The following is a 27,841-nucleotide window of genomic DNA, read 5'->3' as shown; positions in this document are numbered from 1 at the left end:
TGCGCTGCCACCTCTATGACTTAGGTTTGGAAATGGGCATGAAAGTGCAATTCTAGCTGAGTTAGCAGTCAGGCGTAACCCTTCAGCGGCAAAACTGCAGTTGGTTGGCAAGGCAAAACAGAGTTAGCTTTTGGCCTGTAAGTAACCACGTTTTTGAGCATTCCGGCATGCTGCAGTTACAGCCAGCTATACTCAGTCAGCTAGACACAGCCAGCAATAACTGTGGCTATTCTGTATGTCAAAACCCACCCATATAATTTATTTCACTGTAATGGTGTGTTTGTGTGTGTAAAGCTTCATTGTTTTTTATGGTACCTAGCAATTTTAGTTGCTTTTGCTGCAGCTGCTGCTACTACTACTATGACTATTTATATATCACTTTCCAACAAAAGGTTGCTTTTTGCTGTGTTTACATTTTCTTAAGCCAATATATATATTATTTTCTTTTCTAGTACTTCAGCTTTCTGCACAGACATTTATCTCATTCCTAACAGAAGGGAATTTTCCATACAGTTACAAGGAATTGTGGATGGAATAGAAAACACCCTTGGTATGTAGTCACTAATAAGCCAAGAACTAGGTGTAATAATTACTTTTTAATAAATATTTATTTAGCAATGAAGGTGTATGAATGATGTGCTAAACATAGTGTTGATGCTATCTGCTCACTTAGATGCCCATTAGGAAAATGAATGATTGGCTTCCCAGGAGAGCAAAATAGGCTTATTCAGGTGTTATATAAAACATCGACTTGTTTTATAGTGTATATTTGCAACACACTAAATTCTGCAATAATGTTATATATATATATCCTCTATAATAAAAGGCTTGGGTGTCCGCCCGTGTCTCTGCGCCTGTGTCTCCCTCGGCCGCAGGCACCAGGCAGCCATGTTGAGGAGAGCGGCGGGCCAAGGACTGGGGGGGGGAGGCGGCCGCGGCGGGGAGACTGGGCCCACTGGTGGCCGCCGGCGGGGAGACTGGGCCTGCTGGCGGCGGTGGCCGCAGCGGGGTGACTGGGGCCGATGGCGGCTGCGGCCGCGGCGAGAGGACTGGGCCCGGCCCGCTGGCGGCGGCGGCCGCACTCGGCCCCATTAGAGACGGAGGAGACCAGAGGCGGCGGCGGGTCCGAATTGGCCACGGGGAGGGGAGCGGCAGCAGCGGGTCCGGCTCGGCCACTGGGAAGGAAGAGACGGGCAGAAGGAGGTGGCGGCGAGGAAAAATGGCTGAGGCGGCGGCAGAGCCGCGGCCTCAGCCAGAGCAGGCAGAGGGCCAGGCCGCGAAGTGGCGGAGGCGGCGGAGGGCCAGACTGCGAGGCGGCGGCAGCCAGGGCCAGCCATCCAAGGGCCCGGACCGGCCGCGGAGGCCGGCATCGGCGGGCGGCACTCTTGGCAGCAGTGGCAGAACTCTCTGCCCGGCCGCCCACAGCGACGGCAGCACTCTTGGCCCGCCCGCCCGCGGCGGCACTCTTTTAGCGCCCGTTAGGGCGACGGGCCTAAGACTATGTGGGAAGGAACCAGGCAGTGGGACTTTTCCGGTAAGAAGAAATTTCAAAATGTAGGGAGAGGGGGAAGAGCAGGAGGGAGTGGGGGAGGGGGGAGGGCAAGAGAGGCAGGGGGTAGGGGGAAGGGCAAGAGGGGCGGGGGGAGGGAGGGAGAGTGGGGCAGTACTCTCAGAAAAGGGCCCCCACTCATCTCCAGATAGGAGCTAGATGGACCCATGTTATAAGAAGCTCTCCAGGTTCCCAAGTACAGCTGTTACATGGAAAGTAGGCTCTTACAAACGTGTCTGTACAACCCTACTAGCGCCCGTTATTTAAACGGGCTTAAAAATACTAGTATATATATAAAAAATTTTCTCTTCTACATTTGTTTTAATCTCATGCTGATCGCTGACTGAAATAAAGAGAATTAGAGCATATTAAATTGCTCATGGTAATGGCTGTATGCTACCTCCAACTACCTCCCAGGTTCAGATATGGGAGAGGGGAAATGCCTTTGTCTCCTGCTTGTGGGCTTTCCAGAGGTATCCAGCTGGCCACTGTGAGGAAACAGGATGCTGGACTAGATAGACCTTTACACGATCCAGCTGGGCTGCTGCTACTGCTCTTCCTCCTCCTCCTCTTTTTTGTGAGTGTGTGTGAGAGAGAGAGAACAAAAGAATCCCTTTTACTAAAAATTATGGACACAAGAGAAAACTGGTTCTGAGGAAGTAACTTTTTCCTAGTATCGTTATATTTATATTTACATTAAATTACGTAATAACTGGGAATAACTTGCTGTCATCGGCAAACCCGACCACCTCATTGCTCACCCCTAACTTCCGATAATTTCTGAACAAATTAAAAAGCACCGGTCAATTCCAAAATTAGCCAGATATAACTGTAAGGAACAGACCCAGCCAACCAACTCATGTGGGAGGAATGATCACTGAGTCATCCCTCCCTGTTGCCTGGTGAGCTGACTGGGTTTAAAATTAATTACAACTTGTTCTAATAAGAACTAATCATCCTACTTTCCTTTCTCTACATCTGGACTAAATTTGGTGCAAATTTAGGTCCACAAGTTAGATTTCCAGTGCCTCAAATGTCCATGTGCCTGTTATCTTGGATCGGAGTAGATTCATCATTACAAACTGCACCATTGAAGTGTCCCTGTCAGGGGCGTAACAAGGCTGGAGTGGGCCCAGAGACAAAATTTTAAAATGGGCCCCTTGCTGATACACACACACACACACACACTTCACAATATATAGTTATGTGACTTGCCTCATATGACTTGCCTCTGGGGGGCCCCTCGAGGCATGGGGGCCCCCAGGCAGCCGCCTCCCCTTGCCTAATAGTAGTTACGCCCCTGGTCCCTGTGTGTCAATAACTACAGCGATTCCAAATTTGGTTCAAATTGGTTAGAGGACGATGCTCTAGGCCCCTAATCATCTTGGTTGCCATCTGCTACACCTTCTCCAGTTCTGTAATGTCCTTTCTGAGGTATGGTGACCAGAACTGTACACAATATTCCAAACGTGGCCACACCATATATTCTATAAGGGCACTATGATATTAGCAGTTTTATTTTCAATCTCATTCCTAATGATCCATTGCATGGAATTGGCATTTTTCACAGCTGCCGCCTATTGAGTCAACACTTTCAACGAGCTGTCGACCACGACCCCCAGATCCCTCTCCTGATCAGTCACTAATAGCTCAGATCCCATCAGCATACAGTATATGTGAAGCTGGTTTTTTTTTTATCCCAGTATGCATCACTTTACACTTGCTTACATGGAACTGCATCTGACATTTTGCTGCCCACTTCCTCACTTTGGAGAGATCCTTTTGGTGCTTCTCACAATCTGCTGTGGATTTCACTACTCTAAATAGTTTGGTATCATCTGCAAATCTGACCACCTCACTGCTTACCACAACTTCTAGATTATTTATGAATAAATTAAAAAGCACTAGTCCCAGTACAGATCCCTGGGACACCCCACTTCTTACTTACTTCCATTTAGAGAACTGTCAATTTATTCCTACCCTCTGTTCCCTATCCTTCAACCAGTTACCGATCGATACATGAACCTGCCCCCTTATCACATGACTGCTAAGTTTTCTCAAGAGTGTTTGATGAGGAACTTTGTTGAAAGCTTTTTGAAAGTCCAAGTAGACTATGTCAACTGGATCACCTTGATCCACACACTTGTTGACACTCTCAAATAACTTCAAAAGGTTGGTGAGGCAAGATTTCCCTTTGCAAAAGCCATGCTGATTTTCATTCAGCAGGGCATGTTATTCTATATGCTTAACAATTTTATCTTGGAGAATGATTTCTATCAGCTTTCCTTTCTTGGAAAGACATTCTTTCTTGGAGAATGCTTTCCATCAATTTGTCCAGAACAGATGTTAAGCTAACTAACTGCAATTTTCTGGATCCCCCCTGGGAGTTATTCGCACATGGCTTCATGCTGTGGGGTAAATGTTGAGCGAAGGCACTTCAAAGCACACTCATGACTTTGAGGGAAGCAGCCCCTCCCCTCTGCTCTTGGGTTTGCTTTTGATGCAAGTTCACATGTTTTCCTTTGTGTTTTCCTTCTAGGCAATGAGGAGGCAGGGGAGAGGGAGAGAGTACTGAAGAGCTACATCTTCATTTGTAAAGAGAGTATCCTTAATGTGCTAATGATTCTACATCAGTGCCTCTCCCTATTTACTCTGGGGTTTTCAGAAAAGATACCTTAAAACCAGCATTTTTAAAACCTGAAAATACCTTGAGATAAGCTAGAATTAGCAAGACAAAGCCCGACGTGTTTGGAGTGGGTCCAAGAATCTCCAAGGGACTTTGGGGCAAGTTTGGCTGGTGTGTGAATGCACACTCTCTCTCCCGAAGGAGATTCGGGGTAGAAGCTGTCTGTAAAGCCTCTTGGATCCCTTTTTGAAAATTGGTGTTACATTGGCTACTTTCCAGTCTTCTGATATAGAGCCTGATTGTAAGGCTAAGTCATATATTTTTTCAGGGAGGTTGGCAGTTTCACATTTGAGTTCTCTAAGGACTCTCATGTGGATGCCATCTGGTTGGATGATTTGTTAGTTTTTAATTTTTCCAGACAGTTTAGAACATCATCTCTCATCACCTCTGTCTGACTTAGTTCTTTAGCCTCTGTCCCGGAGAAGCTCGGTTCAGGCACAGGTATACACTCACTATCCTCTGCCATGAAGACAGATGTAAAGAACACGTTTAGCTTCTCTACAATCTCCAAATCCTCTTAAATAATCCCTTTCACTCCCTCATCATCTAATGGTTCAATGCCTCCCTGGCATATTTCCTGGCATATTTCTCAACTTTTTGGGAGTCTCATAAAAAAATCTCTTCATCACCTCTTATAAAGCAGTATGTGCTGGATGAAATTAGCAGCAGTTTTATCCTTTGGACTGGGGCTTTTGAAGCAGGTATTGCTGTATTCACCAGGGGCCTTCACAGATGGCAGGCTTAATTGCAGGATTACGTGACTAATCATAGTCGCAAAGAAGCCACAGCCTGAACCCAAATTAACAATTCTGGGGGAGTTCACAAAGGACTGTTTTAATGTAGTGTCCGCTCCATTCCTTTCAATTTTTTCCCATGTACCGTTCATAGCACTTGCTCCTGGGTCTTTCTCTGATCAATGGCGTTCTAGAGTAGGCGGGATTCCACATCTCCTTCCCTGCCCTATCGCACATGCATGGTGTACGCTTCTAAAAACTTTCATTTCAACAAATATAAAACATTAAAAACAATTTTTAAAATTTGAAAAACACCTTGGTTTTCATTCTACATGATCACCCACCTGGTGGCCTCACTCCATCCCACCCCGCCCCACCTGCCCTCCTGGCCAGACGCCTCTGCAGAGGAGGCGGGGATAGCAAGCCAAGCCAGCTGGGTGGGCAGAGAAGCATGGAGGTGAGTGCACAGATCTTTTTCTATATATATTTTATCCCCCCACCAGTGGTCAGTGGTCTTGTGGAAGACCACAGACTCAGCAAAGACAGTGGTTTTGCTGGTGTTCCATAAGATCACCCAGCAAAAAAAAAGAATCGAAAAAATGCAAAGAAAAAAGTTGCCACTCTATCACTATCACCCCTTCATACAGTACATCTCAGAAGAAACGTTGGGGTACTTTGAAGTACTCCGAAAAGCTTCCATAGAAAGTAGAACTTGTTAGCATGGGGATTATTTAGGCTAAGCTCCAATGCGCCGAGAAAAACCCAAATTGTGTATGGAGTGCTCCCCGATACCTCTCAGGGACTTCAAGGTAAATCCCTCTAATGTGCGAGTGCACACCCACCACTCCCGAGGAACTTTGAAGTAAATTTGCTGAGTGGGAAATCCCCTGCTCTCCTCTTTGTAGCTCAGCTAAGCTCCCATTAGTCTGAATGTACAGAGGACCACAACAAATATAAACAAGTTGCTTATCTATAACCAATGATTCATCTGAGTGGTCCTTGTTAAATCACCTTGTGAAATCCACCCACCTACCCCACTATAGAGGACATTTTCCTTTATTCTCACTTATTTATATATAATATGTCCTTTGTTCTTGGCTGATCAGTCTGCCTGCAGTGGTCTTCCATGGACTGAAGTGCCAACAATCTAACTGCCCTCCCCTAACAGTCATGCTGGGCATGTGAGTGTAATGTCAGACCATCTGGAGGAAGTTTCCTGAAGGGTTGATTGTGTAGGCACAATCCCATTCGTGTGATGCACAAAGACTACTCAAAGGTCATCAGTTACGTATTACAGGCAAGATCATTGGTTAAAAGTTGTCCATGTTCCCAAAGTAGTTTTTGCTGATTAAAGATAGTTAAAAAGTCCTACGGATGCCAAGGACTAGTCGTAAAATTGTATGGAATGTGGTCTTTATTTTGGATTGCTTTATAAAAGATTTATGTGTGTGTAAATACCATTGAATTATCTCTCATTAGATCAGATTGTGCCATTTTCTCAAGATGTTCGGCTGTCTATCTTCATCACTCAATCATTACATAAAATAATGCAGCAATATGAGACTAACATTGATCCTGAACCAGAACAGTTTATAGCGACATGGCCAAACTATGATCTCATCCTAGGAACAGATCCAGATTACCAAAGCAAAGTATGTTAAAAAATAAACCATATAAGAGTAATATTTGAATGCCAAAAGTATATTTTTCAAAGAAATGATTGGGTCACTGTTCAGCAACAAATAATTGTTTAATTGCACCAGTTCCCATGGCAGTATTTTCCCACATTGAAGGCAGTAGATGAGATTAAATGAGAGAATCTTTAAAGTGATCTGTGTGATATTTGAGCCCTCAAGCCAGACAGGGCCTGGTTTGGCTTGAGGTGGAGCCGAACCTGCCCGTCCGATCCAGGGCTGGTTTGGGTTTAAAAATATGTTTACCACCATTGCGGGACTTCAGGGTGGTGGTGCTGCAGCCATAGGGTGTCTCCTAAGGTTCCCTCTCCCCCTGCCGGCCTCCCCCGGCTAATTTTCAGCCCCTTTCAGCCTGCGCTGATGGTAGCCATTTCTCTGCACTGATGGTAGCCATTTTTGAGGCTACTTGGCCATGCAGATGGCCAAGTGTGTATGTGCTGCAGCCTCCCAAATGGCTGCTGCCAGCACAGAGAGGCCTGTAACGGGTCAGAAATGGCCCAAAATGTGCTGAACATGGTCCAAAATAAGCTGAATATGACTGGGGGAGGCCGCTGGGGTGAGGGGGACCTCAGAGATCCTCTCATGGCCATGGAAGGACCCCTCAAAGTCCCATAGTGGTGGTAAATCTGCCATTCCCCAAGCTGGACCCAAACTGGTTTGGGCTGGGACCGGCTGTAGTGTCCCTAGAACTGAACCAAGTTTTCCAGTTTTGAGCACATCCCTATACTGCACCTGTGCAGGATTTCATGGGGCAGAATTCTCAAGCTCCTTGTGGGACTTTAAGCATGTCGCACACCAAACGCGGCTGTTTATTTTGCAGTTAGAGCTCTGACTCCCTTCATTTTTTTCATTTAATGAGAGATCTGTTTTGGGACAAGCCTCATTAATGTGCACATCAGGTTCAGCGTCTGCTGGGCCTTATGGCGTCATGTAACGCAACTGTTCTATATGCTCGTCTGAGAACAAGGCCCCTTCAGATGTGGTTCCCCTCTTTGTTTCGACCAAATTTGGACAGCCAAATTTAAAGCCAAATTGTAAAGTGGTGCAGGTGGAGTTGGACAACACCACTGCCATTGCGTAGTTGAACAGGTAAGGCGGAACTGTTTCCCACTCCCTATGCACCTTGAAGATCCAGATCTGGGACTGGTGTGTTCTGAATCACACACACCCTATGGCTAAGTACAGTGTTACTGCAGACAACCTCAGCCATGTGTCTCTAGGCATTCAAGCCCACAAATTCATCAGGAGTACATGCAGCAAGTGTTTCACCATTGGGCAACCCCAACCATAGACCTCTTTGCAACCAAAGAGAATCAGAAATTGACAGCCTACTGCTCTCGAGCAGGTGTGGGGTGTCTTTCATTGGGAAATGCCTTCCAGAGGTCGTGGAGAGGCACTTTGGCCTATAATTTTCTGCCTCGGCCACTAATGACCAGAATGCTAGCAAAACTTCTGCAGGAGTGGGTGCGCTGCATTTTAGTGGCACCATGGTGGCCACATCAGCAGTAGTTTGCAATGTTGCGCTACCTGTCTTGTGGGACTCAATGCTTACCACTGCAGCTGGATTTGCTCTCACACGACAGGAGCCTACTGTTGCATCAAAACCCCTGAATGCTGACGCTAACAATGTGAAGGATAGGATTTTAAAGAAGATATTGCTAAATGCACATAAGGCCTCTACTAGGAAGTCTTATACCTGTAAGTGGAAGCTATTAAAATCCTATACTTTCACACATAGATTTGATCCAAAACCCGTTACCGTTAAACAGGTTCTTATGTATTTGAATTCACTGAAGCAGTCAGGGCACGGCGATTTCTCTGTGAAAGTGCACCTAGCAGCAATTTCATCACAGAATGCAGGAAAGGATGGCAAGACTACCTTCTCCTATCCTGACTGTAAGCGTTTCCTGAGGGGGTTGAACAATCTCTATCCTCCAGTCTGCCAGACAATGGAGGAGTGGAGCTTGTCTCTAGTGCTCTCCACTTTGATGGCTGCACCATTACAGTGGGTATAGGAAAGAATCACCTCCTTTGATAGACCTTAAATTCTGGTTCCCTTACATCCTGAAATGAAAACACAAAGAAAATTCCCTTCACCAGCTGTACTTATCCAATGCAACCTATAACATCCAACTGAAAAACATCACAATTACAGTCCAGAAAAAGTGTCAGAAATAAAAAACAAGAATTACTGAGATTGAAAAAGGATCACCCCCCCCAATGTCAATATTTTGTTGAACCACCTTTTGCTTTAATAACAGCCTTGAGTCTGTTGGGATACTTCTCTATCAACCTTGCACATCTAGACGGAGCAATATTTGCCCACTCCTCCATACAGAACTGTTAAAGTTCGGTCACATTGGATGACCTCTCTGAATTGCTGGCTGCCTCTCTGAATAACAGGCTTGTCTCCTGTCACTTCACAGCTATGGAGTTGCCCAGTATGTTGCATCCCTGCCTTGTCAGCCTGTCATATGACACACACACACAGGCTCATTCCCTCTTCCCACTCTGTACCTCGCTCCCTGCACCTGGAAAGCAGGAAGGCAAGCGGATGGGGTTACTGGATGGGTGTGAAGTGCTTTGTTCCCTGAGAAGGAAGCAAAAATGATGTATGTTCACAAACACTCCAGGTGGCAACATAAGTGGGGCACCCCGTCACAGCTCCTGGATCTGAACAAATGGATGCGGGGGGTGCCCAGGGAAGGGATGAAAAGGCAGCCACAGCCAGGGATTCTAAAGCAGCCAAGTTCTATTTATTTCCACAGAAAGGTTGGCGAAGGGGGGCACAGCCCCCTCCCCTTTGGGGGTTTGCAGTCCCTAGGCTTACTCATGAGAAGGGCCGGGCAGCAGAATCAGCATTGCTCCAGTGAAAGAAATGATTCAACATCTGTAATGATGATGGATGCTGATTCTGAGCAGACTGCTCACTCGCGAAGGTGCCAGGCCATGGGACATCCCCTCACAACTCATGAGAAGGACCATCTAAGGGGAGGGGAGAGACTTGCAAAACAAATTCAGACATGATGCCGGATAGCAAGACACCCCCCTTTCCCACAGATCACTCGCTCACAATAGTGACAGGCCTTTGGGTATCTATATTGAGCGTGGGGGATGGGTACCCTGGCAACTGCTCTTCCTGTCTTGGCGACTGCCACCAAATAGCTGTCAAAGCGTGCCCCCTGTCAGCCTGTCTGGACATGTGCACCCTTGCTAGTGCCCCCAAACAGCAACCCTGCTCTCCTGGGGGCTCTGGGAATCGGGGCACCCCTCTCCTGCGAATCCCCACTCTGGCACCAGATTGAACCCAGGAACTTTGGAAGGGTTTAAAGATCCGTCCACCAATGCGGCCAAGCTCTGACACATGGAGCATCAAAATCCCCTTTGGTTGCATGCAAGGCTTCATAGTGAAGGGTTTGGGGGGGGGGTTGGCAGCATTTAAGTTCTATGTTTTTCCACGGCATGTTGGGGCCCCATACAAGCGGGGCCTCTTTTGTCGGGTTAGCTCAACCTGTGAGCATGCAGTCTGAAGGGTTAGTACACCATGGTCCTCCCCAGTAGACTGGCTCTCTCAAGAAAGGGATAGCCCACCATCAGCAAGCAGCATAAGCAGGGCACCCCATCACATCACCAGGAGGGGAATTTCTGACAGGACGGGCATTAAGTGCTTTGTTTCCTGATAATGAAGTGGCAATGATGTATGTTCACAAGCACAAACACTGCAGGTGGCAACATGAGTAGTAAGGTTCTATTTTGCATAGAAGGTTTGGGGAAGGGGGGCAAACCTGTTCCCTTTTGTGGGGGGGGGGTTTGAACTCCCTAGGCTTACTCATGAGCAGGGCCTGTCACCAGGGTCACTGGTGCGCCAATCAAAGGAGAGTGCCCACTACTATGAAGTTAGAGTCAGCCAACCTGGGGTGAGCAACAAGGTGGGGGCACAGATTAGTAATCGCTAATAATGTGCAATGATAAAACATCCCCTTCTCCCACGGACTGCTCTCTCACAAGAGTGACTTGGCATTGGGGCTCGATATCGAGCCAGTGTTGCTCTAGGGATGGAAGCCCCAGGGACAGGTACCACAGCATCTTCTCTCCCTGCTCTCCCTGACTGTCACCAGGTAGTTGTCAAAGCGTGTCCCCGGCCAGCCCGTCCACCCATGTGGACATGTGCATCCTTGCTTGTGCCCTGAAACAGCGACCCTGCTCTTCTGGGGTTTAAGGGTTTAAAGGTGCATCCCAGAACTTGGTGATTCCCCCGTCCATGCATGCGGCCAGGCTATGGTACATGGAGCATAAAAATCTCCTTTGCATGTGTGCAAGGCTTCACAGAGAAGGGTTTTTCCCCTCTTCCAGATATTCTGTTCTATTTTTACCATGGAGAGTTGAGGACCACCAGTGTGGTTGATCTGACTGTAGAGATGGCAAAAGATCCTACCAATTTTCACAAACATGCTCCTTCCCCCGAAAGGGGCAAACAACCTCATAAGAACAAGCACCAAGTCCAGTCCAAGCAGGATCTTTCTTTTCCCCTTCCCTGCCCATTGGACCTTCCACTCTCATAAGGCTTGCACTCTTCCTACAAGCATGGCGTCTTATCACCTCTGACGCCTGGGTGCTAAATATCATATCCACTGGCTACACTATAGATTTCCATACCTCTCCCCACTAGCAGAACTATTGTCCAAATGAGTGATAGAACCACTTTCACAGACAGACCAATTATTCAAGGTACTTCCAGGTACCCAAAAAAGATGGGGCTCTCCAACCAATTCTGGACCTTGGTTCCCTAAACAAATTAATTTACACAAGGAAATCTTGAATGTTGACCATTCAACAACTCCTCCCTCTTCTAGCGGAATGGTTTGTCACTCTGGACCTCAGAGATGCATACTTCCATGTGGGAATTTGAACAATGAACAGGAAGTACCTGAGGTTCACTGTAGGAGACCGAGTTTACCAATATACAGTCCTCCCATTTGGTCTCTCAATGGCACCACATGTCTTTACCAAATGTATGAGCACCATCAACACTCACCTCAGGATGGAAGGTTTTTTGGTCTTCCCATTCTTGGACAATTGGCTCATCACGTTCCCAGACAGAATACTTCTCACATCCCACGTCTGACTTTTGCTTACTCTCTTGGAAGATATGAATTTCCAGGTGGATTAAGTCCATGACATATGTAGGCTCAGTTCTGGACATGTGCAAAAAAGAGCCTTCCTATTGGAAGACTGGCAACTCTCTATTATCCACATAGTGCATTGTTTCCGCTCCAATCCCATTCAGGAGGTGCAATCTATCCAGTGCCTCTTGGGACTCATGGCTTCCTGCACAGCAACTGTCCTTCATGCCAGGCTTCTCATGCGCCAACTCCAGATGTGTCCCCTCTCAACCTTCATTCCAGATGTGGACAGCCAGTGTATGTGACATCTACATCTCCCTGCTCTGGTGGACTGTCCCAGAGAACCTCACAGCAGGTGTTCGGTTCCCATTGCCACACACTCTCACGATGGATGCTTCCTCAATTGGATGGGGCACGCATTGTGTGGGACATCAAGCACAAGGTCTCTGCAACCTCCACCAGTGGCTCCTTTGTATACATTTTCTAGTCTACTTCTTTTCTATACTTTTTTGTATACATCCTACTGGCTATGAAATCTTTCCTGCCAATGCTGAGGGGCCAAATGATCCAGGTTCTACTGGAAAACACCATCACCATCACTTATATCAGCTGCCAGGGCAGGATGGTGTCTAGATCCCTTTGCAACTTGTCCATCCAAGTCTGGGACTGGTGCATAAAGCATCACATTTGCCCACTGGATCTTCACATCAAGGGCATTGACAACATACTGGCAGGCAGTCTCATTAGAGAAATGGATTTTTCCTGTCAGCACGAGTGGGAAATCAATGCCAACATCCTTTCTGATCTATTTCATTGGTGGGAAATTCCCCAAGTGGACCTTTTGCAACTCACGCCAACAAAAAATGTCCTCTCTTCTGCTTGAGGGTGGTGGTGGGAAAGGAGTTCCTAGGAGATGCCTTCCAAATCCTGTGGGACTCACACCTGTATTCTTCCCACCCTTACCTCTCCTGTCAACAATAGAAAACAAGATGTATAATACTCATGCCATGGTGACCCACACAGCTGTGGTTCCTGCTCCTCTTTTGCCTCTCCCAGGGCCTCCATCACCGCCTGCATCTGCATCCGGATCTCCTTTTGCAGAACAGCGGAAAGGTCCTTCACCACAACCTATGCACACTGAATGTGACAGCCTGGAGGTTGAACTTTTATTTATTTATTATTTATTTTCTTAACACGTTTCTATACCACCCCAAACTCATGTCCCCCCCACATAGAGCACATTGCAGTAATCCAGTCTGGAAGTTACCAGCATATGTACCACTGCTATGAGGTCATTTATCTCAAGAAATGGACACAGCTGATGTATCAGCTGAAGCTAATAGAAGGCACTTCTGACCACTGCCTCAACCTGGGAGACCAGGGAGAGGTTTGGATGCAGAAGCACCCCCAGACTTCATACGTGTTCCTTCCAAAAAAAGTGTGACCCCATCCAGAACAGGCACATCAATCTCATCTCCCGAATTTCGACCCTGCACAATGAATACACCTATCTTATCTGGATTCAGTCTCAGTTTGTTATGCCTCATCCAGCCCATTACCTCCTCCAGGCAGGCATTTAGGAAGGTTATGCCTTCTCCTGATGACGTTGACATGGAGAAGTAGATTTGGGTGTCATCAGCATACTGATAGCACCCTGCACCAAATCTCCTGATTATCTCTCCCAGTGGTTTCATATAGATGTCAAACTTCATTGGAGACAATACAGAGCCCCAAGGGAGACCATAAAAAAGTTTTAGACTGCATCCTGCTCCACCAGAGGAAGGCTTCTACCAGGTCTAACTACTCCCATAAATGGAAACGATTTGCCACTTATGGATAGTCTGCTCCCCAGTTGCCATCTGCCTCCCCCCAGGACTGCTGGTGGAGAGGCTTTGCAGGACTGGGGCTGCAAGGGTGACTGGGCAGTTTTTTGATGTCTGAACTGGAGGTGTCCGACAACTCCTCTTATACGATTCAACCGGATAAATTTCAGTTTGTGATTCCTGATGATGTGGACAAGTTGCTTGGAGCCGTGAGGCCTACCACTTGTTCTCTAGACCCTTGTCCAACATGGCTTGTTCGATCTAGCAGGGAGGCTGTTGTAGGTGGCCTGGTAGAAATCATAAATGCTTCTCTTAGGGAGGGCAGGATGCCTCCTTGTCTTGAGGCAATTATTAGACCTCTTCTAAAGAAGCCTGCGTTAGATCCCTCAGAGTTGATCAATTATAGGCCAGTTTCCAATCTCCCATGGCTGGGCAAGGTAATTAAGTGGGTGATGGCCTCTCAGCTCCAGGCGGTCTTGGATGAAACTGATTATCCAGACCCATTTCAAACTGGTTTTCAGGCAGGCTATGGGGTGGAGACTGCCTTGGTCAGCCTGATGGATGATCTCCAATTGGCAATTGACAGAGCAAGTGTGACTCTGTTGGTTCTCTTGGATCTCTCAGTGGCTTTCGATACTATTGACCATAGTATCCTTCTGGAACGTCTGAGGGTGTTGGGGGGTGGGAGGCACTGTCTTATAGTGGTTCCGTTCCTACCTCTCAGACAGATTCCAGATGGTGTTGATTGGAGACTGTTGCTCTTCAAAATCTGAGCTTAAGTATGGTGTCCCTCAAGGCTCCATACTCTCTCCAATGCTTTTTAACATCTACATGAAACTGCTGGGAGAGATCATCAGGGGATTTGGAGCTGGGTGTTACCAGTATGCTGATGACACCCAGATCTACTTCTCCATGTCGACTTCTTCAGGAGTTGGCATATCCTCCCTAAATGCCTGTCTGGAAGCAGTAATGGGCTGGATGAGGGAGAATAAACTGAAGATGAATCCAGATAAGACGGAGGTACTTATTGTGCGGGGTCAGAACTCTAGAGACTATATTGATCTACCTGTTCTAGACGGGGTCACACTTCCCCAAAAGGAACAGGTTCTCAGTCTGGGAGTACTTCTGGATCAACGTCTCTCCTTGGTTTCTCAGGTTGAGGTGGTGGCCAGGGGTGCTTTCTATCAGCTTTAGCTGATACGCCAGCTGCACCCATTTCTTGAGATCAATGACCTCAAAACAGTGGTACATTTGTTGGTAACCTCCAGACTTGACTTCTGTAATGCGTTCTACATGGGGCTGCCTTTGTACATAGTCCGGAAACTTCAGTTGGTTCAGAATGCGGCAGCCAGGTTGGTCTCTGGGTCATCTCGGAGAGACCACATTACTCCTCTGTTGATGGAGCTACGTTGGCTGCCAATAGGTTTCCGGGGGAAATACAAAGTGCTAGTTATAACTTATAAAGCCCTAAATGGCTTAGGCCCTGGGTATTTAAGAGAGCGTCTTCTTCGCTATGAGCCCCACCGCCCATTGAGGTAACTTGAGGAGGTCCATCTCCAGTTGCCACCAACTCGTTTGGTAGCTACATGGAGATGGGCCATCTCGGCTGCTGCCCCGAGATTGTGGAATGTGCTCCCTGCTGGAATATGATCCTCCCCATCTCTGGCAGTTTTTAAAAAATTTCTGAAAACACATCTCTTCAACCAGGCTTTCTCAGCTTTTAAAAACTTGTTTTTAAATTGTTCTGATTATTTAATTGCTGTTTTACGATGTTTTTAGTTGTTAATCATTGTTTTATGCTTTTATAATTTTTGTTTTAATTATTAACTGATTTTAATTGTGTTTTAATGTAAACAGCCCTGAGCCTTTTGGAAGGGTGGTATAAAAGTTTTAATAAAATAATAATAATAATAAATATTATTATTATTATTATTATTATTATTATTATTATTATTATTATTAAAATAAATAAATAAATAGTCTAAGGACTTTGATCCAATTGCGGCAGCCGTACGCCAGGTCCTGCTTTACTTCACCTCTTTGAAGCACTCTGGCATCTCTTATTCCTCGATTAAAGTCCATACGTTGGCCCTTTCCTCAGTATACTCCGGGTGGGATTCTAAGATATTGTTCTCACATCGTGACTGCAAGAGGTTTCTAAAGGGGTTGAACAATCTTTTTCTACCAATAAGAAAGCTGGTTGAACCCTGAAGTCTCTCTGTCATGCCCTCCACCCTTACTGAAACCCCATTTGAGCCATTGTCCACAGCCTTTCTTAAACTACTGTCCCTAAAGACAGGTTTTCTTATTGCAATTACTACTGCTAGGAGAGTGAGTGAACTAACTGCTTTAAAAGCCAATGTTCCTTTAGCTAATCCCCCCCCCCCGATATGGTTGTCATGCAGACGGACCCTCTATTCCTTCCCCAATTGGTCACGGAATTCCACATCTACCAAGATATTGTCCTCCCTACATTCTTCAAGAACCCTGTGTTGCCCTTGGAATGTCCCCTGCATTCTCTGGATTCTCAGGGCTCTTCTCTTTTACTTGGACAGGACCAAAGTTTTCAGACAGTCCAGTAGACCTTTTGTTGCCTTTGACAGTGTGAACAAGGGACAACCTATTTCCCAACATAGATTCTCAAAATGGCTGGTCCAACTGATATGCATCTGTTATGACAAGCAAGGCATCAAGCCTCCTGACAGTGAAAAATCCCATTCTACTAGGGCCTTGGCCACCTCTGCTGCTTATCTCGCTGGCATTGGTTTTTCCAAGAAAAGCCGCTACCTGGTCTTTGAACTTTCCATGTGTTAAACATTACGAATATGAATACGAAGAATATTTATATACTGCTTTTCAACAAAATTCCTAAAGCTGTTTACAGAGTTATAAATAAATGAATAAAAAATAAAATAAAATAAAATAGTTCCTTGTCCCCAAAGGGTTCACAATCTAAAAATGAAACATAAGATAGACACCAGCAACAGCCACTGGAGGGATGCTGTGCTGGGGATGGATAGGGCCAGTTTCTCTCCTCCTACTAAATAAAGATAATCACCACTTTTAAAAGGTGCCTCTTTGCTCAGTTAGCAGGACATCCACCTTAGAAATCCAATCTGTGGCTAAGGCCACCTTTGGATGGGCTGTACTAAATGAAGTTTTCTAAACACACATCCTCAAGCCCACCACCTATTAAGGAGAACTCGCCAATCACCCACATTGTGAAGGATACTGAATCACCACAGAGATTAACAGGTTGCTAACCTGTAGCCTTTGATCTTTTGTTGATCCTGTATCATTCACAATATCCACCTGGCCTCCCTGCTCTTCAGATGTACTTACCTTCTATGCTTTGACGACACCTTCCAATGTTCAGAAACCAAGCTGGGAAATCTCTGCCGTCAGGGATACCGAGCATGCTCTGCGCACGAAGGGCAGAGCTTGAGAGTGCTTTGAGAAGCTTGAAATCCATGCATGGAGACTACTGTGCAGGTGCAGAGCCCACATTGTGAATGATACCAGATCACCAAAAGATCAAAAGCTTCAGGCGAGCAACCTGTTTTTCCTGTTCAGGGCTTGAACAGGAAAAACAGGTCGAAAAAATAATTCATTCATGTTTAGCTACCTTGAAACAGGAGCTTTGTAGTGCTGTTTGTAGTTCCTAGGGAGCCATCCCTCCAATATATAGCAATAAAATAAACAGGCTTAGTGCTTCTGCACCCTTTAGCATTACATAGTACATCTAGAGAGAGATTCCTTGGGAGTGGGAAGGGGGGAAAGTGTCCTTTCTCCTTTCCTCCCTTCTGAAACCTCCCTATATAGTTCTTCATGGAGATTTTTTTTTAACATCATGATACAACATAACACACTCTGATACTAACCTCCAGGATTCTTAATTTTTACTCTTGCAACCTGAAGTAACTTGCCTAGGGAGCAAGAGGCTGTTGGTTCGAATCCCTGCTGGTATGCTTTCCAGACTATGGGAAACACCTATATCGGGCAGCAGTGATATAGGAAGATGCTGAAAGGCATCATCTCATACTGCGTGGGAGATGGCAATGGTAAACCTCTCCTGTATTCTACCAAAGAAAACCGCATGGCTCTGTGATCGCCATGAGTTGACCCCGACTCAGCGGCACAACTTTACCTTTAACCTGCTCTGGGAGAACAAGCAGCTGGGTCAAGGCAGTTCTGGGACTTCTTGTCTGTAATGTTTATAATCAAGTGCTGTTTGTAATTACTTTTCTTCTAATTTGTTATTGTTATTATTAATAATAATTATTAACCATCATTAAGATTAATGTTAAACAATGTTAAGATTAAAGTATTATTTGTTGCTATTTTAACTCTGCAGATTCTGAGCCTTTTGTCTCTTCAAAGTTGTTCATTGGCCCGAGTAGAATGTTACAGCAGAAATTTTATGGAATATTGCAGAATGGTAGATAAAGCAAAAAATATGATTGATAATATATCACTAAAAGGAAAGTTGTCTACAGATGATTTCAGACACATCCTGAAAAATTATACATCAGATGTAATGGAGATTGTATGTATGCTTACAGAAAGGCGCATATGTATGTTCAAAGTCAACAGTTTTAACTATCAAACAGACTGCCTGCCATATTTTGAGAAACTGATTAATATAATTCATTCATGCTTTTATGCAGCCATGGAAGCAAAGAATACACATCTTGTAGAAGTAAGTGCAGAAGTTTTTTTCATTACACAAAAATTTAGAGTAAAAAGGACTATATAGACTATTTTTATAATTGGCTATACTGGGGGTGTGGGGTGTGGGAATGCTGCTTGAGCCAATGCTGTTGGTGGAAGACAGAATTCCTGGGCATGTGTGAGCAGCTTTTTATGAGCTAAAATCCTATATTCCCCAACTGCTGATGTTTATCCTTAACAAGCTGCATTTATTGGGTGGGGTGATTAGTAGTGCTAAGCTCAGATTGGAAATGTTTTGAGCATCACACTAGATGTTACATTAACATGGAGGGGTGTGGAGTGTACTTTGCTAATCTGATGTTGGGGTCAAATATACTACAAATAAGTCATAAAAATTAAAGGTTGTATTTACTATGACACCACACAAGCTGCAAAGAAATATCAACTTAAGTATTCCCATTGGCATTCCAGGAATAGTATAGCAGCAAAAATAAGCCCTATTCACATGTTATGTTCAATGCACATTAGGGATGTGCATGAATTGGATTTTGTCATTCAATCTGAGCTTGAATCAAATAGTAAAATCCTCAAATCAATTTGTTTTGGCCAGCTGTTTTGATAAATTGACCCTGAATGACTAGAATGGATTCTAGTGATTCAAGCACCATTTTTTGTGCATGGAGTCTTTGCTTCTGTGTACTGAGACTGACTATGTGTTTAGACCTATTGTTTCTCAGTAAAGTGGAAACCTGAGACACACTTCCAACTGGCTACAGTGTTGTAAATTTATGAATGGTTAATCAGAGTTGGCAGGCTTGTGACACCACCTCAGAGGACTGGCCCACCCACTGGTCCTCTAAGGCAGGCTGACATCTGGAAAGAGGGTCTGGAACAGAGGACTGGTCTACCTGCAGACCCCAATTGGTAGACCACCTCTCCCCTGAAAAAAATGACTTCAAAATGGTGGTTTTTCCGGGGAAAGCTGGTCTACCCACAGTGTGAGGTGGGTAGACCAGTCTTCTGAGGTGGGTCAGTATGCTAAGTCTGCAATGTAGGGCTGGCCAGGTTTTATCTATTTTTCCTACTTCTCTGGGTCACTTTGACCTTATTATCTAGACATAAGTTAAGCCCATTATTAAAACTGGCGTGCTTGTTTATTTTCTGAAATGGGAGCCATGTGTGTGGGTGTGTTTCAAATCAAGATCAATCGGCGGGGGGGGGGGAGACTTCTGTTCTGTCACAGGCCCAATCTGGATCCCTCCTACCCCTGTGTCTTCTGGTTTCCCCAGGAGAAAAGCTTCCACTGGCATCAGTGAGAGCTTCCCTTGTAGATGCACCAGAGCCCCAATCCAGATCAGGACCATGGCAGGACAAAGGGTTAAAAAGCCTCCCCACCAAACCACCCAAATCAGACCTTATACTCCAAGTTTTATAGGAGGGAGGGAAACCAACAACAGCGAAGCATATCAGGGTCAATGACAAACTTGATTTAATGTGTGCTTTTAGACACCTTCCTAAAATCAACCAGTCAGGGAAAGAGTAGACAAGAAGGAAAGAACGTGCCGTGACTAGAAGTTACCATATGTTCCAGACCCTTTACAATGTATGTGATTAGCACAGCAGTTTGGTGGCTGCAGTGTTATACTTTCTTTCCAGCAGCAGAAGTTTATCTGGCTCTGCCTGCTGCTTATTCCTCTGTACCCCCAGAATGCCATGCCTTCCCTTCAAATGTCTTGTGCCCCCAGGAGGCCTGTCCTGCAATTTGAGAACCACTGTTCTGATGAATAATTGTGCATGAGTATGTATATATTAAATTGTCTGATTAATATTTCATTGCATTTAGGTCACCCAGGCAGCAGTATCAAAGTTGACAAAGGAACTAACTACAGTTGATGGTTTCATTGAACATTTGGTATTTCTCCGTGAAATTTCTTCACAACTACCTATACTAAAAACTCAATGTAACAGTCTTTCGGAGCTTTACTTCATTGCACAAGACTATGACATTTTCCTTCCGCTTGAGCAACTTGCTCTTTATCAGACTGTTGTGCGTACACTTCAGCATCTTCAATCAACTGTCCTCATTTGTGAAAAAACGAGGGACAATCATATGATAAAATTCAGTGAAAGCCTGGGAGAATACGTTGACAATCTACAGACTGAACTTAGGGAATACAAAAACAAGGTAAGTTACTAGTGGAATAATAAATATATATTTTAAAGTGCTCTGTGGCTGTAGAGGAGAGATCAAAGCAAAGGTGCACTTTAGGGATGTGCACGGAACCAGTTTGAAGGACTGGTGATTCCACCGGTTTGAAGGCGGGGGGGTTGACTTTAAGGGTGGTGGAGGGTGCACTTATCCCACCCTCCACTTTCCCCCCACTGGTGCTCCATTAGCAAAGGGTCTGTTGGGGCAGTAGCATACCTCCCTGCTGCCCTGTTACCTCATCAGGCCCTACATCACCCGAAGAACCCAATGCGCCTGCGCATGTCAGTGCATGCATGGCACATCATACTCACAAACATGCACGTCGGGCATGCAAGCGTGTGCTCAGGTGCATCGGGTACTTCCGGTGACATAAGGGCTAATGAGGCAACAGGGCAGCAGGGAGGTTTGCTGCCACTCCAACGGACCCTTTGCTAATGGAGCACCACTGGGGGGAAAGCAGAGGGAGGGGTAAGTGCACCCTCCCCCGCCCTTAAAGTCAACCTCCCCGCCTTCGAACTTCCCCTGCCTGGTTCCGTGCACATCCCAAGTGCACTTTATTTTCCTGTTAAACCATGTCTGCAGTTTTCGTTCAGTCTTGGGGGGGGGGGGAATGGCTAAAGGAAGAAGCCTCTTGCAGACTAATATCAAAACTGTGCCTTACACAAAAGTTCTCAAGTCACACATAGGCATGATGCAGTCTGAGAGAGACTCGATGAAAATCAATGCAGACTGTCTCTTTCTGTCAAAGCCAGCGGTTGACTGAATCTGCCTGATAAAAGGTAAGATGGAAATTATGTAACAGACATCTGCTTAAGCACATTACAGTTCTATGCAGATACCTTCCACTACCCTATAAGACATCACTGTGCTGGCCAGTTCATGACAACTGTGACATGTTATTTGGTGATTGTGATTAGTTTATCATTTATTTTGTTGCTTAGGTGAGAAACCCTGTCCTCCTCCTCAGTGAAACATTGCCTAAGACAGCTAAAGAGATTATCCAAAGCCTCATAGAAGAATCGGCAGTTATTAGTGAGAAAATTCTGAATTATGCAAGCTACCAAACTATTTTTGATACTTCTCTTGCTGAGATGAAATCATTGTCATTAGAAAAGCTGTCACATGGAAGTCAAGCTGGAGATTCTCAGAGGGTGAATGCTGAGTTGTCTGAAGTTGATGGTGAACTTTCTCTGCGTAAATTGTTGTGGGATTCACAGGAAGAATGGGGCAAACTCTTTTTTAAGTGGACACACACAATTTTTTGGAATCTTGATGTGGATTTAATTCAAAGAGATGTTAACAGATTCATGCAGATCATTCATATTCTAGAAAAAGGTAACAATCAACTTAATTAAGATAATTAAAATATTTTTAGATATCATAGGAGACTGAACGAGATAGATGAATGAAAATATCTAGTGCAAAGCGTTTTGTGTTTTTCAATTTCTTAAATGGGTTTTGTAGAAATCCAGTGAACTGAAATAATAGCTTGTTTGTTTCTTCATCATTCTGTGAAAGTATGCACCTCCTGCTTGAAAAAGTGCTGAGAAAACTGCAGAATTGCAGAAAATTGAAAAAACTGTCAGAAGGCAATTCCCCATGCTTTACCAATGGGAGGGTTTTTCTGCATTTTCTAATAAATTAATGATTTTTTTCTGGGTTTGTAAAAATTTTCTGGTTGTGTGGGTGAGGACTGAAACTTATCTGCCAAGTGGCATATTTCTGTCTTTTGTGGTTTGGTCTGAGAATTTCGTGTCAGTGAGTGAGTGAGTAAGACCCAAGCAGTTTTATATGTATAGATTGCACCACTGGTAAAGGTAAAGTGTGCCGTCAAGTTGATTTCGACTCCTGGCGCCCAGAGATCACTGTGTTTTTCTTTTGGTAGAATACAGGAGGGGTTTACCATTGCCTCCTCTCACGCAGTATGAGATTATGCCTTTCAGCAGTTTCCTATACCACTGCTGCCCGATATAGTACTGGCAGGGATTCGAACCGGCAACCTTCTGCTTGTTAGTCAAGCATTTCCCTGCTGCACCATTAGGTGGCTGGAAATGCAAACTAGAGTTGTTTGTGAAGTTCTTCTAAAACAGACTAATAAAAACCTACTTGAAACAAGAGGTAAGCTTTTAAAGTCCCTGAATTCTTCTCCAGTTCAGCTAAAAATTTTATCTGGAGAAGTAAAGTAGCCCCCCCCCCCCACACACACAATCTTTCCTTTTACATAAGTGTTAAGCAGTAGTGGGAATAGCAGCAGTGAAGCCTTGGGAGAGAAAAGGAGGTTTGTCCCCTCCTTCCATCTCTCTCTGTTGCCCTGATAGTGCTAGGTAGCAGCATGTGGAGCATAAAGTTCAGGGAACTATTGAAGGAGTAGTTCTCCGTTGGGCTACTGCAGTTCTTTCCCTGTGCATTGCCATTCCTCTTCTGCCACTGCCACCACCTTGACAGTTAAGTGAAGAGGAGAGGAAAGGTGTTTTGGGGGTTTAAGCAAGCAAGCATTAGTGAGAAGGGCTTTGGGGAATGAGAAGGGAAGGGGATGGGCATTTGTCTGAGCCTTAGTTTAGCTTGGAAAAATGAGTAGTTCTGATCCTCACCCCCTGGAAATCTTTGGATTGATCAGATTTGATTCAAGCAGAGTTTGAGAGTACCCACCCATTTCTATTGCAAACTACTTTTTAAACTTCTAGAAGTAGGTTTTGTGTGTGTGTCAGATAAAACCTAATGGTATGTACTTCATGATTTATGGCTATGTGGGGTGTTAATACATAATATGGGTGCCACTTTGTGTGTAAGTATAAATTGATGATGGGTATACTTAAGGACAATAGAATAGACCAGGGATTCTCTATGTTGGGCCCCCAGATGTTATTGGACTTCAGCTCCCATAATCCCCAGCCAAAGGCCACTGGGACTGGGGGATTATGGGAGTTGAAGTCCAATAACATTTGGGGGCCCAACGTTGAGAATCCCTGGAATAGACTTAATAGTACAAACAATAATGTTATTTATATAGCACCACTAGGAAAGGTTTACAAAATAAAATATATTTTCTATTGTAAGAAAACTTTAAAGAAACCTTTTATATACAATGAAAAGTATTTTGATGTATCCACAACATTTTTCTACTTTTGAAGGTTTGCCAGAAAATACTATTTTACCAGCTCTGAAGAAGTCATTGATGGATTTTAAGGAATTCTTGCCTATCATAATATATTTAAGGAATCCCAGTCTTCAGCGAAGGCACTGGGAAGCTATACAGAATACTGTTGGACGGTCAATTTCTTTTGATAAAAGACTTGGCCTAGATAAGATTCTGGAACTCAATGTAATTATATGATTCATAATTTAGAAGCACCACTTTTAAAAACATTTTACTATGAGTTTTTAAAAAATATTTCTAAGTATAGATAGATAGTTGTCTGAGCTGTGTATTTCTTTGGTGATTACTGTTATTAAGGTTGCTTTCATGACTGAAATCCCTGGTGGCCAGGGAGGGCTGGGGAGAAGGCAAGAGTATACCTATCTCCCTCCACATGATCTTCTTTAGCCCTGTGCCTTGCTGCGGTGCACACGATTGCCATTGCAGCAAGCAGTGCAGCATTCTGGAGGCTGGGGAAATGCTGCCTGGCCTCCAGAAATCCCACAATGCACTATATAAGTGTGTATTGGGGGATTCACCCTCAAGCCAGGCAGTCCAGACAGACACACGATCGGGATCTCCAGGGGAAATTCCTGGGCTACCTGGTCGAGCAGCCATGATCCTGGTGCTTCACAGGATCAGCCCTACCCTGGTAGGGTTGTGCAAGCCCAGGTAGGGCTCTCTTGCTAATAGCCATATTGTCTATGATATTCATTTTAATTAGAGTTGCCGGTGAACTCCAGCATAGCTGACTTTAGACTCATATATGAAGGGTCCATTCATTCGGTCTAATTTAGGCTATCTGGATAAGATCACTGCATGTTCCAAATGAGATCAAAAGGATCTGAACAAACCAACAGCTTTCCTGAGGCCATTAAGCTCCATCAACCCCTGTTAAATGGGTTTAGAGATACCTTTCAAAGTGATAAGGTAAGGTAAAGTATGCTGTCAAGTCAATTTCGACACCTTATATCACTGCTGCCTGATATAGTACCAGCGGGGATTTGAACTGGCAACCTTCTGCTGTTAGTCAAGCATTTCCCCACTGCACCACTTAAGGTGATCAAAGTGATAGGTCTCTCATATTTGGCAGGGGAGAGCAACTTTCCCTATTTAACTTCAGCACAGCATCGCTTCAGTGACTGTTGCTGATGTCGTGTGTGTGTGTGTGTGTGTGTGTGTGTGTGTGTGTGTGTGAGAGAGAGAGAGAGAGAGAGAGAGAGAGAGAGAGAGAGAGAGAGAAGGTTGTGAGCCCTTTGAGGATAGAGAACATTATCTGGATCGTGATCCATTGCATTCATAAGGAATGGGGTTCTGCAGCTGTGCAGGGACTTCCCAGATAGATTGACTAGCACGTTGTGCCGCCTCCAACTGCCCTGCATATGGTCTGTACTTCGTTCTATTAGGCAGTTGGGGAGTGCCTCTCTCAGTTTCTATTAGACAGGCTTTGCATCTAGTTCTCGGATCTGTAAGCTCCTTGAAAATAAACTGTGTTGACGCTTGGTTAAGACCTCGGAAAGTACACAGAAAATGCACTGGAAAACCTACCTAGGACTGGAAAACGGACACAGCTGTAATAATAATCTTTAAACAAACAAAAAAGTGAGTCATCCCCAGGCTCCCCAAGAGCCGCACAACTGTAAATCATTGCAAAGCGACTTAAAACTGAGGAGATGACATCCAAACCGCCAACGAAAACAACGTTTAAGCGCTGCACAGAATGCCGCACCAAACTCCCATCAATTGATACTCATGAAGCCTGCTTGCTCTGTGTGGGGGACCAACACAACCTAGCCACTTGCAAGACATGCTGCTCCTTCTCTAAGCAAACGCTAAGGAACTGGGTCCTGAGATTGAGAGCAGCACTTTATGACGACGCACTTCGTCCTCCGACGCCAAGACCTTTGACATCAAGGTCAGTGTCGAGCCCACTTACACAGAGACCTATGGTATCGAGGTTGGTGTCGAGTGAAACAACGCATTCAGAGACTGTAGCTCTATCGGTGGACTCTGCAAAGCTGCAGTCGAAAGCCACCACAGAATAGGGATTTAAATGTGAAGAGACCATGAAGGAGAAGAAACATAGACACAAGAGGGCGCTTCTACTGATGAGGAGACTGAATCGCCACCACCTAAAAAGAAAACAAAAAAGAACTCCATCGCCAACTGGCTTACAAACCGAAGAGGACAATTGGGATTCCACTGCGGACGTCACACCGGCGCCTTGGGTATGAAATTCCCCAACATCACCATTGACACCGAGAACTACAGAGCCGAAGACAACCATGTCCAAAACCACATCGACATCTGTGCCAATGTCAGAATCAAGAATGACATTGGAGAGAGAATTGAAGGACAAGCTACCCTTGGCGTTGACAGTTTTGGTGCAATGTCACGCTTTGTCTTTGACTCCAGCACAAACTCCGATACAATCACCCAATGCAACACCACACATGTACCAGCCTGAGGACTATCTGGACTTTGGAAAGGGGGCAGTAGCAGAGAAGAAAGTTGCACTGGACCCAAAGACTAATACATCACTGATAGCTCTGCTAGAGTCTAGTGAAAGTACGCTCAACCTTCCAAGGTTTTTTGAACCTAAAGGTTGAGCAAGCTACGGAGGGCATAATGCCATCGATACTGAAAACTCCTTCGCTGTCGCTGGTGAGAGCACTGCCCTCGATTCTGAATCCAATGCGTCTGGTGTTGGCTGCGACTAGTCCAATTAGGCTCCTAATGGCCCAAATGACTGATCGGCTGGGATTGAACAGGCTACTACCTATCTTAGCACATCCTGGTGCAGTCTATACGCCATTTCCATCTCAGACTGCATCTTCAACTGGAGGGCTTGGCCAGATCACACGTAGTTGCAGTTTCCGACATAACCCACCTGTTATCTATTCGGCTGACTATGCAGAATATAAAATCTGGAAGGTACAGCAGGAAGCTCTACGCCAACAAGGGGTACTGCAACCACTGCCACAAGTACATCTATTATCTGATGTCCCACAGAAGATAGTCAGGATGGCAACTACAGGGTGCCAAATGCTTGAGCAAACCAGCCAACTGCTGGTTCAACAATCGGCCTTGTCAGGAAAGCCCAAAGGAGTCCCCACCAAGAAGGCGCCTCCTACCCTTCCAGAGATCTTGCCAACAGAACCGTCTGAGGAGGTTGATGCTGAAACGTCATATGCATTGGAAATGGAGAAGGAGAGCATTGCGGAGCTGGAACCCTGAGTTGAAACTGCCAGAACTGGATCTAAAGGATCCTGTCTATAATATGATGACAAAAGCAAAGTTGTCACACCCAGTATCTCTTCCCATGCTGCCAGCAATCAATAAGGCAGTGCAGTCAGCTTGGGAAGTCATACAAACATCTACGGCCACTTAAAGGAAGTTAGAAGGATTGTATAGGATACTACCTCATGAAACATCCTGTCCTGAACTCTGTGGTGGTAGAATGTGCATCCTCCAGAGGTGGACAGTGCCACCCCAACCCCCCAAAGAGGGCAGAAAACTCGATGTTTTGGGCCGTAAGGTGTATTCCACGTCTAGTCTGGCAATGAAAATAGCGAATTATTCGGCATGTCTGGCTAGGTATGGACACCATCTGTGGGATATCCTGTTTCAAGACTCAGCTTCAATGACCCCTGCAGAATTCCAAGAGAAATTTGCGCAGACCTATGAGAAATCTACTGTGGTTACCAGGTATCTGCTCAGCACATACAAGCACTTGGCTGAGACAGAATTGTGGGCGATGACTACATCTGTCACTTTGCGCCGCCATGCATGGCTGAGGTCCACGGGCCTGCAGCAAGACATGAAGGAAAGAATAGAGCACTTACCTTATGATGGGAAGGGCCTATTTGCAGAGGCCACAGACAGTACCATGGAGTCCTGAAAAAAATTAAAATTCACAGCAAAGTCTTTCATGGCAATGTCAAGTAGAGCAGGCCAATTGTCTCACAATTCCAACTACGGAAGGCAGCCAAACTGCCCTTCTTATAGGCAGGAGAAAAGAGAATATAGGAAGCAATATAGGCCTTTCCAAAAGAGCAAGGCATATGGACAAAGACAAAGGGGCCAAAAACAGAACAGAGAGCAAGCCAAATAGTCTCTTTGATGGCCAGGTCTATCCACAGCACAAGCACACTGCATCGCAAGCTTCAGCGCCCAAGGCTCATGACATCAGCCTTGTGAAGACCAACATTTCCAT

General features: G+C 45.2%; 1 protein-coding gene across 14 annotated transcripts in view; it reads left to right on the top strand.

Annotated features, from left to right (window-relative positions):
- The window catches only part of DNAH14 (dynein axonemal heavy chain 14), a 477,343-nt gene that overhangs the window by 121,664 nt on the left and 327,838 nt on the right, over positions 1–27,841 (top strand). For all 14 annotated transcript variants that reach the window (XM_053307834.1, XM_053307849.1, XM_053307840.1 and 11 more), the window contains 6 exons: positions 453–550; positions 6,449–6,621; positions 17,964–18,308; positions 20,124–20,465; positions 21,431–21,824; positions 23,621–23,811. In XM_053307834.1, coding sequence (XP_053163809.1) covers positions 453–550; positions 6,449–6,621; positions 17,964–18,308; positions 20,124–20,465; positions 21,431–21,824; positions 23,621–23,811 — 1,543 coding nt within the window. The remainder of the gene's footprint in view (positions 1–452; positions 551–6,448; positions 6,622–17,963; positions 18,309–20,123; positions 20,466–21,430; positions 21,825–23,620; positions 23,812–27,841) is intronic.

The sequence above is a fragment of the Hemicordylus capensis genome, chromosome 1 (genome assembly GCF_027244095.1).
Source record: "Hemicordylus capensis ecotype Gifberg chromosome 1, rHemCap1.1.pri, whole genome shotgun sequence".
Lineage (NCBI taxonomy): Eukaryota > Metazoa > Chordata > Lepidosauria > Squamata > Cordylidae > Hemicordylus > Hemicordylus capensis.
This window is presented reverse-complemented; position numbering and strand designations above follow the sequence as displayed.